This window comes from Lipophrys pholis, assembly GCF_963383615.2.
Source record: "Lipophrys pholis genome assembly, contig: SCAFFOLD_24, whole genome shotgun sequence".
In the NCBI taxonomy this organism is placed as follows: Eukaryota; Metazoa; Chordata; class Actinopteri; order Blenniiformes; family Blenniidae; genus Lipophrys; species Lipophrys pholis.
The window spans coordinates 3,012,145-3,028,947 of NW_028291924.1; the positions used below are offsets into that span (position 1 = coordinate 3,012,145).

At 44.0% G+C, this 16,803-nt stretch overlaps 1 protein-coding gene across 1 annotated transcript; it reads left to right on the forward strand.

Annotated features, from left to right (window-relative positions):
- Window positions 1–1,096: 1,096 nt before the first annotated feature.
- On the forward strand, window positions 1,097–14,340 carry LOC308128374 (protein NLRC3-like). Its single transcript, XM_080494076.1, has 8 exons — window positions 1,097–1,193; window positions 1,270–1,348; window positions 1,661–1,868; window positions 2,227–4,030; window positions 4,111–4,284; window positions 8,193–8,375; window positions 11,887–12,076; window positions 12,452–14,340. Exons 1-8 carry the CDS (start codon window positions 1,126–1,128, stop codon window positions 13,292–13,294), a joined length of 3,549 nt encoding a protein of 1,182 aa, XP_080350202.1. The 5' UTR covers window positions 1,097–1,125; the 3' UTR covers window positions 13,295–14,340.
- Window positions 14,341–16,803: the final 2,463 nt, after the last annotated feature.

Sequence of the window (16,803 nt, forward strand, 5' to 3'; positions counted from 1 at the left end):
GTTTTGGTGTTTTGGTTTATTCTCTCTGCAGAAGGGAGATGTTTTATGGGAAGTACATTTTGAAGATTTGTTTCTGGTAGAGTAAGTTTAAATGTAGAACTATAGTTAATAACTATTAACACTAGCAATACCATGATTCTTCAGACTTCCTCTAAGTTCCAGCTCTAAGTCAAATGACTCTATTTACAAATGAAAGGACATTACCTGAGGATCAGCAGGGGAGTGAAAATGAGAATCTGACTTGCGCATTGGAATTTTTCACACCTTGGGTGTTTTGGAGTGTTTAGGGAAGGGCAAAGCTCAGAGCTTCTTTTAGCACACTCAATAAATCTCAGCAATAAATTGTAGAATATTTGCGTGTGTGACAACCTATAATGTGTCCCAGGAATAACTACAGTCTGAGGTCTAAAGACTTGTTTTTACACACAGTTCCGACCATCCATTATAAACTGGGCAAAAAAGCCTTTATGTATTCTGCTCCATGTTTATGGAATGCTGTACAGAAAAAAATTAAAAACTCACAGTTTGTCAAGCTGGGCGAGTTTGGGGCCGTTTTACAGCACATGTAAACACAAACCTAACCTTGTTCTTGTTTTAGCTAACTTATATTTAAGTATTTGGTGGCTTTTATAGTTTTGTCTTTCTCTGCGACTGTACTTTTTATTGTTTCCATCTATTTGTCTTTTGTGCTATTTATTTGTTTTAAGAATATTTTTGTATATAGAATTAATATAAGACACAGCAAACTTTTTTATGTACTAAAAGAGGTGAGTAATCTCAATGTGGTTCTCCTGATTTCAATAAATATACATGTACACATGTGCATTTCAATACCTGACTCCCCCTCCTGTGGTGCACCAGTATTAGCCTTGTTTACATAACAAACAGCTGAGGGTGAGGTGTTAGCTGAAAGTCTGTGAGTCAATTGACTGTTCTTTGGTATCTAGAGGAAGAAAAGTCATGGTGTTGCAAGTGTTAAATGACCTCACAGTATTTTCACAAAGTCTGACTTAGAGAATCAAAGTCTCAGTTCTTCCATGTATCTTCCATTGTTCCAGTCAGTCTGTTCCTGATGTTGTTTTTGTTTTTAGCTCTGACTCTGGGTTTCCATCCAGCTGTGTGTCCATGAAGAGTGACGGGTCTAAGGACCAATCCTTACTCTTTAAATGTGGAGCAGGAAGTGGTGATGAGGGGTGAGAATCAGTGTTTTTCTCAGGATTCCTCATCACACCACACAGCAGCTTTAACAAAGTCAACATGTTTCTGCAGCGTGAGCCAGCAGAGCTCCCAGCTTCTCCCTGGTGGCTCCGCCCCTCAGCATCAAAGACATCTGGACTCCACATTTATGGTGAGAACACGTCTCCATTCAACACTTTACTGTCACATCATGAGACAGAAGAAGCTGCTGTGACTTCCAGCTGAAACATGAAACAGACACTCAGCTTATTAGATCCATTCAGGTCCAAAGTGAAACAGTCCAACCTTCATCCAGCTTCCAGGCTTCACTGATGCTTGAAGCTGCTTCTGCTGGAGATCCCACATGAAGTGTGATTTGGCTTCACATGTTGTCCATCCTGCTCTCTGCACTGGATTTACACTCACATCTCAATCTGGCTTCAGTTTCAGCTCAAAGTCAACTCCAGATGTTTCTCTGTTCCAGCTGCTGGAGGACAACATGGTGACTTTCATGAAGAAGGAGCTGAAGAAGATGAAGAAGCTCCTGAGTCCAGATTACCCAGCATGCTCAGAGAGTGAGAGGGAGGATGAGGATGAAGAGCAGAGGAGCAGCAGAGAGTCATTTCTGAGGATCACCCTGGACTTCCTGAGGAGGATGAAGCAGGAGGAGCTGGCTGAGCGTCTGTGGAGCAGTAAGAGGATTTGATCTCATTTCCCAGGATGGAGATGAAGCTGAAATGTTCTCATCTGGAGCAGAAAGCAGTCAGAAACAGAGTCCATCCAGAGAACACAGGTCATTTCCAGGTCAGACACAGAAAGTGTGATACAGGCAGAAAGTCCAAAACAAGCAGCAGAGAAGAGGAGACACAAAGAGAGTTCCTGAACTCTGCTGCTCATGTGATGCAAACATCTGCATCAGATCAGAGGCTGTTTGGTCTCCACTGAGGAGCTGGGTGGAGCTGATGGAGGAGAAACATCTCCACTAACACACTGTCATCTTCACATTCAATGTCAAACACACTCAACTCATCCCTGGTTTCTTCTTTTCAGGAACTTCTGCTGGAGTCTGCCAACAGAAGGTGAAATGTGCCCTGAAGGAGAGGTTCCAGGTTGTGTTTGAGGGGCTCTCTAAAGCAGGAGAGTCCACCCTCCTGAAGCAGATCTACACAGAGCTCCACATCACAGAGGGAGGGACTGCAGAGGTCAATGAGGAACATGAGGTCAGACAGATTGAAACAGCATCCAGGAGAGCAGCCAGAGCAGAAAGCAGCATCAGACCAGGAGACCTCTTCAAAGCCTCACCTGGAAGATCTCCACCAATCAGAACAGTGCTGACAAAGGGAGTGGCTGGCATTGGGAAAACAGTCCTGACACAGAAGTTCACTCTGGACTGGGCTGAAGACCAAAGCAACCAGGACGTCCACTTCACATTTCCATTCACCTTCAGAGAGCTGAATGTGCTGAAGGAGAAGAAGTTCAGCTTGGTGGGACTTGTTCATCACTTCTTCACTCCAACCAAAGAAGCAGGACTCTGCAGCTTTGAAGACCTCCAGGTGCTCTTCATCTTTGACGGTCTGGATGAGTGTCGACTCCCTCTGGACTTCCAGCACCCTGAGATCCTGACTGATGTTACAGAGTCCACCTCAGTGGATGTGCTGCTGACAAACCTCATCAGGGGGAACCTGCTTCCCTCTGCTCGCCTCTGGATCACCACACGACCTGCAGCAGCCAATCACATCCCTCCTGACTGTGTCGGCATGGTGACGGAGGTCCGAGGGTTCACTGACCCACAGAAGGAGGAGTACTTCAGGAGGAGGTTCAGAGAGGAGCAGCAGGCCAGCAGGATCATCTCCCACATCAAGACCTCACGAAGCCTCCACATCATGTGCCACATCCCAGTCTTCTGCTGGATCACTGCTACAGTTCTGGAGGAGGTGTTGAAGAGCAGAGAGGGAGGAGAGCTGCCCAAGACCATGACTCAGATGTACATCCACCACCTGGTGGTCCAGGCCAAAGTCAAGAAGGTCAAGTATGATGGAGGAGCTGCCACAGATCCACACTGGAGTCCAGAGAGCAGGGAGATGGTGGAGTCTCTGGGAAAACTGGCTTTTGATGAGCTGCAGAAAGGAAATCTGATCTTCTATGACTCCGACCTGACAGAGTGTGGCCTGGATCTCAGAGCAGCCTCACTGTACTCTGGAATGTTCACACAGGTCTTTAAAGAGGAGCAAGGCCTGTACCAGGACAAGGTCTTCTGCTTCATCCATCTGAGCCTTCAGGAGTTTCTGGCTGCTCTTCATGTCCATCAGACCTTCATCAGCTCTGGAATCAACCTCCTGGATAAACAACAACAAACCTCCCGGAGGTCAAAAGTGTTGAAGAAGAAAGTTAATCTCCACCATCTCCATCAGAGAGCAGTGGACGAGGCCTTGAAGAGTCCAAATGGACACCTGGACTTGTTCCTCCGCTTCCTCCTGGGTCTTTCACTGCAGACCAACCAGAGTCTCCTCCGAGGTCTGCTGACACAGACAGGAAGTAGCTCACAGACCAATCAGAAAACAGTCCAGTACATCAAGGAGAAGCTGAGTGAGAATCTGTCTGCAGAGAGAAGCATCAATCTGTTCCACTGTCTGAATGAACTGAACGATGGTTCTCTGGTGGAGGAGATCCAACAGTCCCTGAGATCAGGACGTCTCTCCACTGATGGAATGTCTCCTGCTCAGTGGTCAGCTCTGGTCTTCATCTTACTGTCATCAGAAGAAGATCTGAAGGAGTTTGACCTGAAGAAATACTCTGCTTCAGAGGAGGCTCTTCTGAAGCTGCTGCCAGTGGTCAAAGCCTCCAACAAAGCTGTGTACGTGGTTCATGAACAAATATGTAGAACTGAGTCCATGACAAACATTGAACTGGTTTTCATTGTTGCTTCTTCTTCAGGTTGAGCGGCTGTGGTCTGTCAGAGAGAAGCTGTGGAGCTCTGTCCTCAGTCCTCAGCTCTCAGTCCTCCAGTCTGACACATCTGGACCTGAGTGACAACGACCTGCAGGATTCAGGAGTGAAGCGGCTCTCGGCTGGACTGGAGAGTCCTCACTGTAAACTGGAAGCTCTCAGGTTCTGACATTATTGATCATTAATATCCACCACTCTCTGTTCTCCTGCTCACATCTCTAGAACATCAGTAAAACATCTCAGTAGAACACTGCAGCCTCTTGATATTTTCTCCTCTATTAATCAGGAAGTAAAACTACAAAGTAAAGTTTCCAGTGTAAGTTCAGGTGGAGAGCAGCAGCTTTACTTCCTCCACTCACTGTGTTTGTGATGCTCCATGTCACAGAGTTCTGCCTCAGACTCTGACACCGACACGACTACGAGCAAGAACACCACACATGAGACAAGCCCAGCAGCAGCAGGACACTCACTTCAGGTGTGCTCCTGTGGCTGGATGAAAATATCATCACTTAGGAGGCTGAGGATCCACCAAGGAAAGAGAGGAGGATGAGAGAGCAGAGGCTAGACTATCAGTCATATTTTAATCATTTTTAGCTCCTGTACGGGCTACAATTGTAATGCTACAATAGTAATGCTCCAATTGGAATGCTACAATAGTAATGCTACAATAGTAATGCTACAATAGTTATGCTACAATACTAATGCTACAATACTAATGCTACAATAGTAATGCTACAATACTAATGCTACAATTGTAATGCTACAATACTAATGCTACAACAGTAACATTTCAATAGTAACGCTACTGTAGTAACGATACAGTAGTAACATTACAATGGTAACGCTACAATAGTAATGTTACAATAGTAACACTACAATACTAAGGCTACAATAGTAACGTTACAATAGTTACGCTACAGTAGTAATGCTACAGTAGTACTGCTACGATAGTAACGCTACAATAGTAACACTACAATAGTAACGAGACAATAGTAATGCTACAATACTAATGCTACAATAGTAATGCTACAGTAGTAAGGCTATAATAGTAATGGCACAATAGTAACACTACAATTATAATGCTACAAGAGTAACAAAACAATAGTAATGCGACAATAGTACCGCTACAAAAGTAATGCTCCAATAGTAATGCTCCAATAGTAATGCTACAATAGTAATGCTACAATAGTAACATTACAATAATAACGCTAGAATATTAACGCTACAATAGTAACGCTACAATAGTAACGCTACATTAGTAACGCTACATTAGTAACGCTACAGTGGTAATGCTACAGTAGTAACAAAACAATAGCAATGCTACAATAGTAACGCTACAAAAGTAATGCTACAATAGTTACGCTACAGTAGTAACATTACAATAGTAACGCTACTATAGTAACCATACCATAGTAACGCTACATTAGTAACACTACAAAAGTAATGCTACAGTAGTTATAAAAGAATAGTGATGCTACAATAGTAACGCTACAAAAGTAATGCTACATTAGTAACGCTACAATAGTAACGCTACAATAGTAACACAACAATAGTAACGCTACATTAGTAACGCTACAGTGGTAATGCTACAGTAGTAACAAAACAGTAGTAATGCTACAAAAGTAATGCTACAAAAGTAATGCTACAAAAGTAATGCTACAATAGTAACGCTACAATAGTATTGCTACAATAGTATTGCTACAATAGTAACGCTACAATAGTAATGCTACAATAGTAACGCTACAAAAGTAATGCTACAAAAGTAATGCTACAATAGAAACGCTACAGTAGTAATGCAACAATAGTAATGCTACAATAGTAATGCTACAATAGTAATGCTACAATAGTAACGCTACAAAAGTAATGCTACAAAAGTAATGCTACAATAGAAATGCTACAGTAGTAATGCAACAATAGTAATGCTACAATAGTAATGCTACAATAGTAACGCTACAAAAGTAATGCTACAATAGTAAAACTACAATAATAAAGTTACAATAGTAACACTGCAGTAGTAATTCTACTGTGGTAACATTACAATAGTAACGCTAGAATAGTAATGCTACAAAAATAACGCTACAATAGTATTGCTACAATAGTAATGCTACAATAGTAATGCTACCACAGTAACGCTACAATATTAATGCTACATTAGTAACGCCACATTAGTGACGCTGCATTAGTAACACTACAGTGGTAACGCTACAGTAGTAACGCACTACAATAGTAAATCTACAGTAATAACACTCCAATAGTAACACTACAATAGTAATGCTGAAATAGTATTGCTACAATAGTAATGATACAATAGTAACACTACAATAGTAATGCTACAATAGTAACTCTACAGTAATAACACTCCAATAGTAACGCTCCAATAGTAACACTACAGTAGTAATGCTACAATAGTAACACTACAAAAGTAATTCTACAATAGTAATAATACAGTAGTAATGCTACAATAGTAATGCTACAATAGTAATGCAACAATAGTAATGCTACAATAGTAATGCATGGTGACTTGGAGAAGTAACTTTAATCTGATTACTGGTTTGGAAATAGTAACGCGTTAGATTACTCATTACTGAATAAAGTGTTCATATCACTGTTACTCATCATCATCAACAGTCAAACTGCCTGATGTACAACCAGTGTTCCCAACAACATCAACTGTTTACAAAACAATCAGGACAACAGATTGTAATACAGACAGTCCAGAGTACAGAGCTAGGGCAAGGTGGAGGTTCTAAAGCCTCCACCTAATGGATGCCAGGTGTGCAGACACAGTTTGTGAACCGGGCCAGGGAGAGTGGCAGTAGGAGGAAACATTTATTGTGGTAGAGGAACTCAGTATTGGGCGAGTCATTGAGGACAGGAATCAACAATTGGACTGTGGATATCAAATAAATACTTTGACATGTCCAAAGTAAAAACTGCTGATTGGACCTGATCAGTGTTGCTCCTGAATACGTTCTAAACAAGTTACCTGTCCTCACCAGAGGGGCACCTTAAATAGGTTAAGGTGCTGCTCCACCTCCTCAGCCTTACTCCACTTGACTCTACTCACTTTTGACACTTTTCCACTACATGATGGTCCCTGCTACCAGGTACTTTCATGGTACACCGTAGTACACTGAGGTTCCAAGCGAGCGAAGACGAGAAGACGGCAGGCTGCTCATTCACCCGCCATTTTTTAAACCTGAACACAATGAAAAACAAAAAGGACCAAAGTCTGCAGCTGTTCTGGTGAATGCTGTTTAACCACATTTCTATTAGAATTTAAAGTATCGTATGGTTTGTTTTTCTTATTTTAACATCAGTAGCTACTAACAGCTTGTGGCAGAAGTCACCAGTTAACAGGAGCACCAGTGAAACCGAAACACCGGACAGTGAAGCATCACATCGGGGTGATTACTTGTGCATGACGGAGAAAGCTCCGATGACTCCGCCCACGCCGTGGTCGTTCTATTGTAATGGAAAACAAGTGAGGCTGAGTGGAGTAGAGGCAAGGCCAGTAGGGTCAAGTGGAGTAAGGCTGAGTAGGAGCTGGTGGAAAAGAGCTATTTATTACAAGTGACTGGGAATCAGAATATCTAGACAACAATGTGAATAAAGCTGTAAGAAATGCAGAATTAGGAAGAAATGTTAAACAAAGAAAACAATAACAAAGATCTTCTATTGATCAAAGAAGGATTAAAAGATTCTGTCAAAAGGAAAAATACAGGATACAGAGAATCTATAAAACACTAAACTAAAGAAGTGGCACATAAATATGTGAAATACAAAAATAAGTTAACTACAACTAAGAAATGATTTAAATAAATATGAATAAAAGTGGTGAAATGTAAGAAAAGCAGAATCCTATTAAAGACACATGGAATCTATTAAAGAGTGTAAAGAGAAAGACCCAGAGACATTTCATTAGTAAGGAAGAAATCATAGAAATTATTATCAAATGTAAAACCAAATCTTCAGATTGAGACTAAATGGAGATGAAACCAGTAAAGAGGGTGATTGAGTTTATCTCCAAACTACTGACTCACATCTGGAAACTTTCTCTCTTTATTCAGGTTGGAGTACTGCAGGTTGTCAGAGATCAGCTGTTCTTCTGTGGCCTCAGCTCTGAAGTCCAACCTCTCCCTCCTGAAACATCTGAAGCATCTGGACCTGAGTATGAACGAGTTGCAGGATTCAGGAGTTGAGCAGCTGTGTGGTTTTCTGGAGAGTCCACTCTGTAGTCTGGAGACTCTGAGGTCAGACTCCATGTTTGAGTTTGTGTGCAGTGAAAGTTGTGTTGACACTAAAGGTCAGACATCAGGCTGATATGAGATGATCCACACTGAGGATCTCCATGAGAAACTGAGACTTCTTCTCTGGGCTTTAGTCCTGTGACTGTGGCAGAGCCGTGTGGAGCTCCACATTTCAAAGCTTGGTAGAAGAAGCAAGGTGCTGCAGTGGAGAATTCACTGTCAACCTCTGACACGCTCCATGTTGAGCTTCAGCTTTCAAAGCAGGCTGATCTCTCCTGGATGAAGAGTCACTGATCTCCCAGCTGGAGCTCCAAACTCTCCCTCACTCTGCCATTGTTGCCCCCCTGACCCAGTGTGTGTCATGTAGGGGTGTGATTCCATCCTGTAATAGGAAACAAAGAGGCAGACCACTTGAGCTGGGGTTTGGCTCGGCTGCAGGATTTAATATGCTGCTGCCTCTGTGCAGCTTTTAGGCTCCTTCAATCGCCATGCGCCCTCTGCTGGCCTTTTAGAGTAACACACTACTGCTTTCACCTGAAAAGTACAACTCTGTTTGAGCCTTTTAAACTCTATTTGAGACACAGTAAAATGTAATATATCAATAGGGGGTCTAGATTTAATCACTTTGAACTTATTTAATTTATTGTTTTAACCCTGAGCTGTAATTTAGTCCTATTGACTTTTTAACATCTTTTAAATACGCTTTAAATTGCTGCACCTTTTTTTTTTCATCCTTAACACCGGGGCTCCTCAATTACTTTTCCTCGAGGGCCAAAACCAGAGCAGCATGCCAAACCAAGGGCTGGAACATCCGCGGGTATTCTGCACTCTGGCAGTAAAATCTTTTCTTAATTGCAGATGTTTGAGCTGATGTGACCATTATGAAGGACCGAGCAGAAAGACCAGGACCTCCAAAGGAGGCCTGGACCCTGTTGTGTTTGTAATGTTTATTATTAGTTCTTTGTAAAAAAAAAACCTGTATAAAAACCCCTAAACATGCTCAAAAACTCACCAAATTTGGCACGCTCATTAGCACTGGATGACATTATAAGAAAATGTAAAAACGAACCCCCAAAGAGCCAAAATGTCTCTCTAGCGCCACCTAGAAAAACCAAAATGGCTACCACGGCCCGTAGGAATGTCGTAGAGAGATCAAACATCAACTCAATTGTTCGGCTCATCAAGACCTAAAAATCACGTACCGCTACCCCAGAACTAAATCCAACAGGAAGTCCACAGTTTGCCTTTCAATGTATGATCTTCTTCCAAAAACGGCCCTCAACCTCTGAAGGAGAATATATTTCACCCCCAGACATGCTCAAGGACTCACCAAATTTGGCACGCTAATTAACACTTGATAACATTATAAGAAAATGTAAAAACTAACCCCCAGAGAGCCAAACTGTGCTCTCTAGCGCCAACTACAAACACTACAACAGCCACCAAAAACACTTAAATGGCGACCACAGCCCGTAGGAATGTCGTAGTGAGATCAAACCAAAACTCAATTGTTCGTCTCATTGAGCCCGACAAATCACATGCCGGGACCCCTGACCTAAATCTGACAGGAAGTCCGCAATTTGCCTTTCAAAATAAGATTTTCAAACACTAGCTACTCTGAGCATGAATATCTATGGACTTCAGAAACCTACTAAATGACAGAGGAAACTCTCCTCCTCAATAATCCCCAATATCATTTTCAGTGGTGGAGCGGTTCTGTTTTTATTAGTCGTCAAAGTTTTGAACACAGACTCCGCCTCCTCCTCCAGTTTAAAGGTTTTGTGCTTTGAATGACGCGACACTTTGTCTTTATTTGAAACGGTTCTCCTTTAACAATCATTTCTTCTTGATGTCCACATCAGCAGTGCTGATTCTCTCTCAGGGCTGCTGGCTGCAGACGGAACACACACACACACACACACACACACACACACACACACACACACACACACACACACACACACACACACACACACACACACACACACACACACACACACACACACACACACACACACACACACACACACACACACACACACACACACACACACACACAGACTTGTGGTGCAACACTGCCCTCTTGTGAAGAGTTTGTAAACATGCAACTGTGACGAGGGAGAGAGGTATGTTCATTGAGGTTTCTTTTCTGTGTAGCTCTATGATTAGTTCTGGTCTGTAGCTCTAGAAACAGCAGCCCAAGGCTTTAACTTTAATTTTTTCCACACCTTCAAAAGAATTGGACTCACGGTGAGTCCAGGATTCCAGCAGGTGGCGCCACTGATCCATAAAGCCTGTTTTATTCTTGACGTGTCCGCGAGCTCTGTACGGCTCCGTGCGGCTGAATGACGTCATTGTAGCCTCCAGGCCCCTCCGAGCGGCCCTGTTCACGCTGACGTCACCGCTCCATGCTCCTCCAACTTCTTGTGACTCCAGTAGAACCTGTGAGGTGTGGAGCGGTAAGAGCTCCACCCTGTACTGAGCAGACACGTCACTGTGCACAGACACATATTTAACTGTTAACACACCGTGATGAGGGACAATGACAACCTACAGAAACACTCTGATTCTACTTTTCTTTCACATGAAGCCGTTAAAAGGATCATTTTATGGCTCCAAATCCAAGCTTTCCTTTCCAGTAGTATGTGGTTTGTTTAGTCGTTACTGATGAAGCAAAAGTCTGGCTTCATTAGAAAGAAGTTCTATTAATGATGCGTCTCATAGCGGAGCGCCCCCTGCTGCCTCATGCAGACCTCAGCCTGCGGTCAGAACGCCATACAAGACCTGGAAGAGAAGTTAGTTCCAATCAGGTTCCATGATTACTTCATAAAACACTCTGGCTTCACTTCCATGCAGTAATGTAACATAATGATCCCAAAGATCCCTGCAGAGGGGCGGAGACTCCAGCACAGGGTGGAGGAGGAGTGTGACGTCACCAGTCCTTAAGTTTGACTTTCACATAACAGCAGAGGACATAAGGCCCGTGGACCAGAACCCACCAAGAGGTCCAATCTGGTCCCACCAAGCCAGGAGCTTTAAAGGATTTATACACTTTGTTTTGACATTTCAGTGGATTTTCACCAGAAGTTTCAGTTAAACTGACTTCATTTTCAGGAACTGATGGAAAAATATAGAGAATTTCGTTACAGACACTGAATTTAAAGGTTCTTATAGCACTGGAGGAGGAAGAGGAGGAGGAGGAGGAGGAGGAGCAGGGGGAGGAGGAGGAGCAGGAGGGGAAGGGGGAGGAAGCATCAGGAGGAGGAGGGGAAGGGGGAGGAAGCATCAGGAGGAGGAGGTGTGTGTGTTGTGATCCAGATGTTGGAGGACAGAGATGGACTGAGCTCTGCAGCATGTTAGTGATCAGCATGTTGATGAGACTCTTCTCCTCCTGGTGGCTTCAGCTGTTTGGACTTTACATTTCTAAACTCTTCCAGTCTGAACCTTCTTCAGTCTCAATGACTTCAACATCAAACTTTGTCCTCTAATCTCACTTCTTTCTCTCTTTATTCAGGTTGTGGGACTGCAGTTTGTCAGAGATCAGCTGTTCTTCTGTGGCCTCAGCTCTGAAGTCCAACCCCTCCCTCCTGAAGGAGCTCGACCTGGGTAACAACGACCTTGAGGATCCAGATGTGCAGCAGCTGGTTGGTCTTCAGCAGAGTCCAGACTGCAGCCTGCAGACTCTCAGGTCAGTAGATGTTGGAGTGAGTCCATGCTGCTTCCAGCAGGTTTCTACTAAACACAGTTAGTGTGAGAACAAAGATCCAGAGTTTGACTGCTCAGTGAGGCTGTGAGAGGAGAACGCTGAGCAGCTTCAGGATTGGACAGCAGAGGACACAGTCAGCCAATCAGAGGAGCCTCAGGCTTGTTGTGTTGGTCTGACAGTGGTGGTCCTTCATGAGCTCTGAGCTGCTGCTGTGGACAGGACTGAAGTCCTGGCTGCTCCACAGAGACTCTCCTCATCACCTCTCATATCTCTCATCTCTCTGCAGCTGGAGGGGGGAGAGCTCTCTGGATTTCCTGATGATGGACATGTCAGGTCGGAGACGCTATATGTTTTGAAGATCCACTGAGGAGAGCAGAGAGGACACTGTGAGAGTCCAGCATCGAACCAGGGTTCTTCTGGATGTGACGCAGAACCACGACTGTGTGGACTGAACCTCTTCCTCTTCGTCTTCCTCTTCCTCTTCCTCCTGCTCTTCCTCCTACTCTTCCTCCTCCTCATACTCAGCCTGCTTCTCCTCCTCCTCCTCCTCCTCCTACTATTCCTCACCCTCCTCTTCTTCCTCCTCCTCCTCCTCCTCATCTTCCTCCTCCTCTTCCTCCTCCTCCTCAGCCTGCTTCTCCTCTTGCTGCTCCACCTCTTCCTCTTCCTCCTCTGCCTTCTCCTCCTCCTCCTTTTCCTCCTATTCCTGCTCCTTCTCTTCCTCCTCCTTCTCTTCCCCTTCCTCCTCCTTCTCCTCTTCCTCTTCCTCCTCATCCTCCTCCTCCTCGGCCTGCTCCTCCTCCTACTCCTCCTGCTCCTCCTCCTCTTCCTCCTCCTTGGCCTGCACTTCTTCTTCGTCCTCCGCCTTCTCCTCCTCCTCCTTCTCCTCCTCCTCCTTATCCTCCTCTTCCTCCTTCTCCTCCTCCTCCTCCTCTTCCTATTCCTCTTCTTCCTCCTCTTCCTCTTCCTCTTCCTCTTCCTCTTCCTCTTCCTCTTCCTCTTCCTCTTCCTCTTCCTCCTCCTCCTCCTCCTGCTCCACCTCCTCCTCCTCCTCCTGGCCTCCATGGCTCACCCCCTCCGGACAAAGGAACATGTGGTCGCCACTGGAAAAATTCACCATTGGTCACGTGACCCCCGTCCAGGGGGCCACCACCTGGAAGCTGCATCCCTGCACCTCACCACCAGGGGGATCCACCAACTCCATCCACAGCCGTAGAAAACGCCCCGGAAACTCTGAAGCCAACCCCGCTCTGATTGGCCAAGGCCATGGTGAGCACAGCAGGGAGCCGGACCATGATGCGCCGGTATAAAAGTCCGACCTGTGAAGACACACCGTCTCCAAGACGGATTCACGTCCATCCAGACGCAGGACTTCGTACGGAGACACAAGGAGCCGCGTGTTAACTCACGTGGACCGGCCCAGAACTTTTTAACTCCCTTCTCTCTCTCCCCCTCCTTCACTAATCCGCCGCCGCTCCTGTTATCTGATCAGATAAGCTCACACACACACAGTCACATTTAGCAGCCAAACTGCTATCTGGTGCTGCTAAACCACATCCACATCCATCACCAGAGTTCTAACTGCATGTCCCGTTAGAACTCCGCCGCTCAGAACCGGGCCCACAAAGTCCACCAGTCTTTACGGGAGTAGGTGAGACCGCGTCGTTCCAAGACCACCCTCACGCATACTCGTGTGAGGGGCGTCTTGTTTATCTAGTCGCTAAGCAACCACTGTGGCCCCCAGAAAGAATGAGTCAAACGCCTCTAGTAGTCACGTGGGTCATTGCAATACCTCTTGACGTCCACCTGGTGGACACATCAGGCCATTGCGCTCTCTCTCTGTGCGCCGCTGCACGCCCCTAGTGGTCGTCACGGTCACCACATTGACCTGCCAGCATCTGCCTCCCTCTAGTGGACATCTGAGGTCGCTACACCTACTGACATTGACCTACCAACGTCTGCCTCCACCTGGTGGACATTCAAAGTCATTACACCAATTCCAGTTATCATTCCAGGCCAGACACACACGTACACACACACACACACACACACACACACACACACACACACACACACACACACACACACACACACACACACACACACACACACACACACACACACTCTTTGTACATAGTGTTTGCTGTTTAATAGATTAGATCTCCATGTTAGATGTCGTTTGCTACTTGAACGTGTTGATTTATGAAATGATTTCAGAATTATTTATGAATTAATACATTTAGTTAATAAACGCCTGTTAGCTGAATTGAACGATTCTTGGTGATTATTGTGTATTTATTGTTGACAATTCACTGGTTTGTAACAGTCTGTGCTCGGATCTCACACCTTCTCTTTTATTTAAGATTGTTATATTTTTACACAGAAATATTAACTAACTTAAATAAACCTTTTTACAAACGAGACTGATATTTTGGTATTAGCTGTTTCCAGTTTATCTGGTGGTGCCCCCCCTTTTCATTATTAATAGATAAATAACAAATTTATTCAAATAAAATGTTTTTTTATTAATAAATAATTTTTGATAATTTATTTACTTTTAAGTAATTACTCAATTACTTTAGGAGTTGTTAATGAGTAAATGACCGTTTACTTTGATTATTAATTTCAATTTTTCATAAATTACTTCCAGTGATTTATTACTTTCAGTAATCTATTACTTACAGTAATTTAATGCTAATAACCAACCATAAATCCCAACAACCTGAAACAGATGTTAACCAGATGTGAACGGCCCAGAAAGACCTGATGAGACACACAAGCTGAAGAGGCTCTAACAGAACTCACTCAGAAACCTGAGTCACTTCTCTGTCTGACAAAACAAACTCCTCCACTTCTTATCATCTTCTTATCATTCTTATCATCATGTCTTCTATCGGCTGTTCTTGTGATGATGTCATGGTTCTGAAAGAGTTCTGCTTCTGCTCCTGCTCCTGTATCCATAGCAACTGTGGATGGAGCTTCAAATAGCCACAGTCAACATTACAGTCGTCCTTCATCACTGCATAACAAGTTGCCTGATGAGCTCAGTCACTAGAGCATGAGACTCTTCATCTCAGGGTTGTGGGTTTGAGTCCCACGTTGGGCGGTGCTCTCTTTTCAGGCAGTGGTTCACAGTGATGAATCCTACAGCTGACCACTCACCACTGTGGCTCCCTGAGCATGACCTTTGACCCCATCAGCTCTCTGGTTCCTCACCAACTCCACCAATCCAGATCTCTCTCCGTTCTCTGGATTGACAAACATTTTCATTCCTTGATAAGCGTTACTACGAAGCAGGTGATCAACTCAGTTTTTCAACCAGGCTGTTCCATCCTGATCAGAGCTTGTTCACACAAAAGGGTTGATGATGAAATAAACAATACTAACTCCTCTCTTTTGTTCTCATGAGAGGCTCTAATACTCTTCTGTAATAACCAGCTGGTCTGAGCTTCTTAAAAAACATCTCCAACAATGTGTTTAAAGTCTGTGGCAGACAGAAGAACCAGACAGGAGGTAAAGCTGTGCTTAGCTGAGTGAATTCATTCTATGATGCAACAGTTACCATGGCAACATGGCAAGAGCTCCTTTCTGACATCACTGTGATGTCATCAGTCTCAGTATCTCCTCCATGACGAGCAGAACCAAATGAGAAGTGTTGAAATGTTGAAGTGTTGAACTGATAGAAAAGCTGCAGTGAGAGTCCTGACAGGAACCAGCAGGAGAGATCACATCACCACAATAAGAGCTTCTCTTCATTGGCTTCCTGTTCAATCTACAAGAGAATTTAAAATCCTTCTTTAACCTCTAAAGCTCTTAACAACCAGGCTCCATCCTATCTTAAAGAGCTCTTAGTCCCATATTACCCACAAGAACACTTGGTTCCTCCATTTCAGACACAAGTTGTCCTCAATCAACTTCAACACTTGAACTTTGGTTTAAAATGTCTTTCTTTGATATTTTGAGATTCAGGAATTATGTCACCAATGAGCCTGAAATATATGTTTGGAGGTTTTCAGGAAAACTGGAGCACCTGGAGAAAACCCAGGAGGGACAAGGAGAACATACAAACTCCAAGCCGGCCCTGACTTGAAGTGTGGAAATGCTCCAAACCTGCAGCTTTATGACAATCACTGGAGTCCTTTAGCTTCTTCAAAATGTCTGCTCGTTGTTCTAGGAGGAGGATTCTTGCTGAGGGTGAGAGAGGTCCTGGGTTCAATTCCTGGATGAGCCTTTTGGTCATCAACCATGATCCTTTGTGTTAAATTTCAAAAGAAGATTTGACTTTGTGTGTGAGAATCATTCTCAGCAGTAGGCTGCTACAACGTCTGTTAATGATTCCGCTAACACTTTCTAAACAATAGAAAAAAACCTGCAAAAATATGTCCTATACAAAGCTGATGGGACAGGCTCCTCATGGAAGAGATCAAAGGAGATCAAAGGGGATCAGCGTCTGTTGCCATGGAGACACTGAGAACAAAGGAGAGGCTGACACACTATTTCATCTGAAATGTTCTTGTTTTAAACATCTAATGAAGGTTACCCTTGTAATTTAATAAAAACTTCCATCATTTTAAATAAAGGAAGTTTTTTTTTATAAGTTAGGTGTCTAATTTATAATGTAAGAAGATAACCCGGACATCATCATCTTCATCACCTTGGTAGTTTAATGTTGAAGCCACACAAAGTGACAGTGCTTCCCTCCCATGGAGCGAGTGATCCTCTGGA

Bases quoted from the DNA above. Each gene is read 5' to 3' on its own strand.
- LOC308128374 (XM_080494076.1), top strand. From the start codon at position 1,126: ATGAAGAGTGACGGGTCTAAGGACCAATCCTTACTCTTTAAATGTGGA. The intron at 1,869-2,226 runs GTAAGAGGATTT...TCTTCTTTTCAG, and splicing joins GGCTGAGCGTCTGTGGAGCA to GAACTTCTGCTGGAGTCTGC. The intron at 4,285-8,192 runs GTTCTGACATTA...CTCTTTATTCAG, and splicing joins TGTAAACTGGAAGCTCTCAG to GTTGGAGTACTGCAGGTTGT.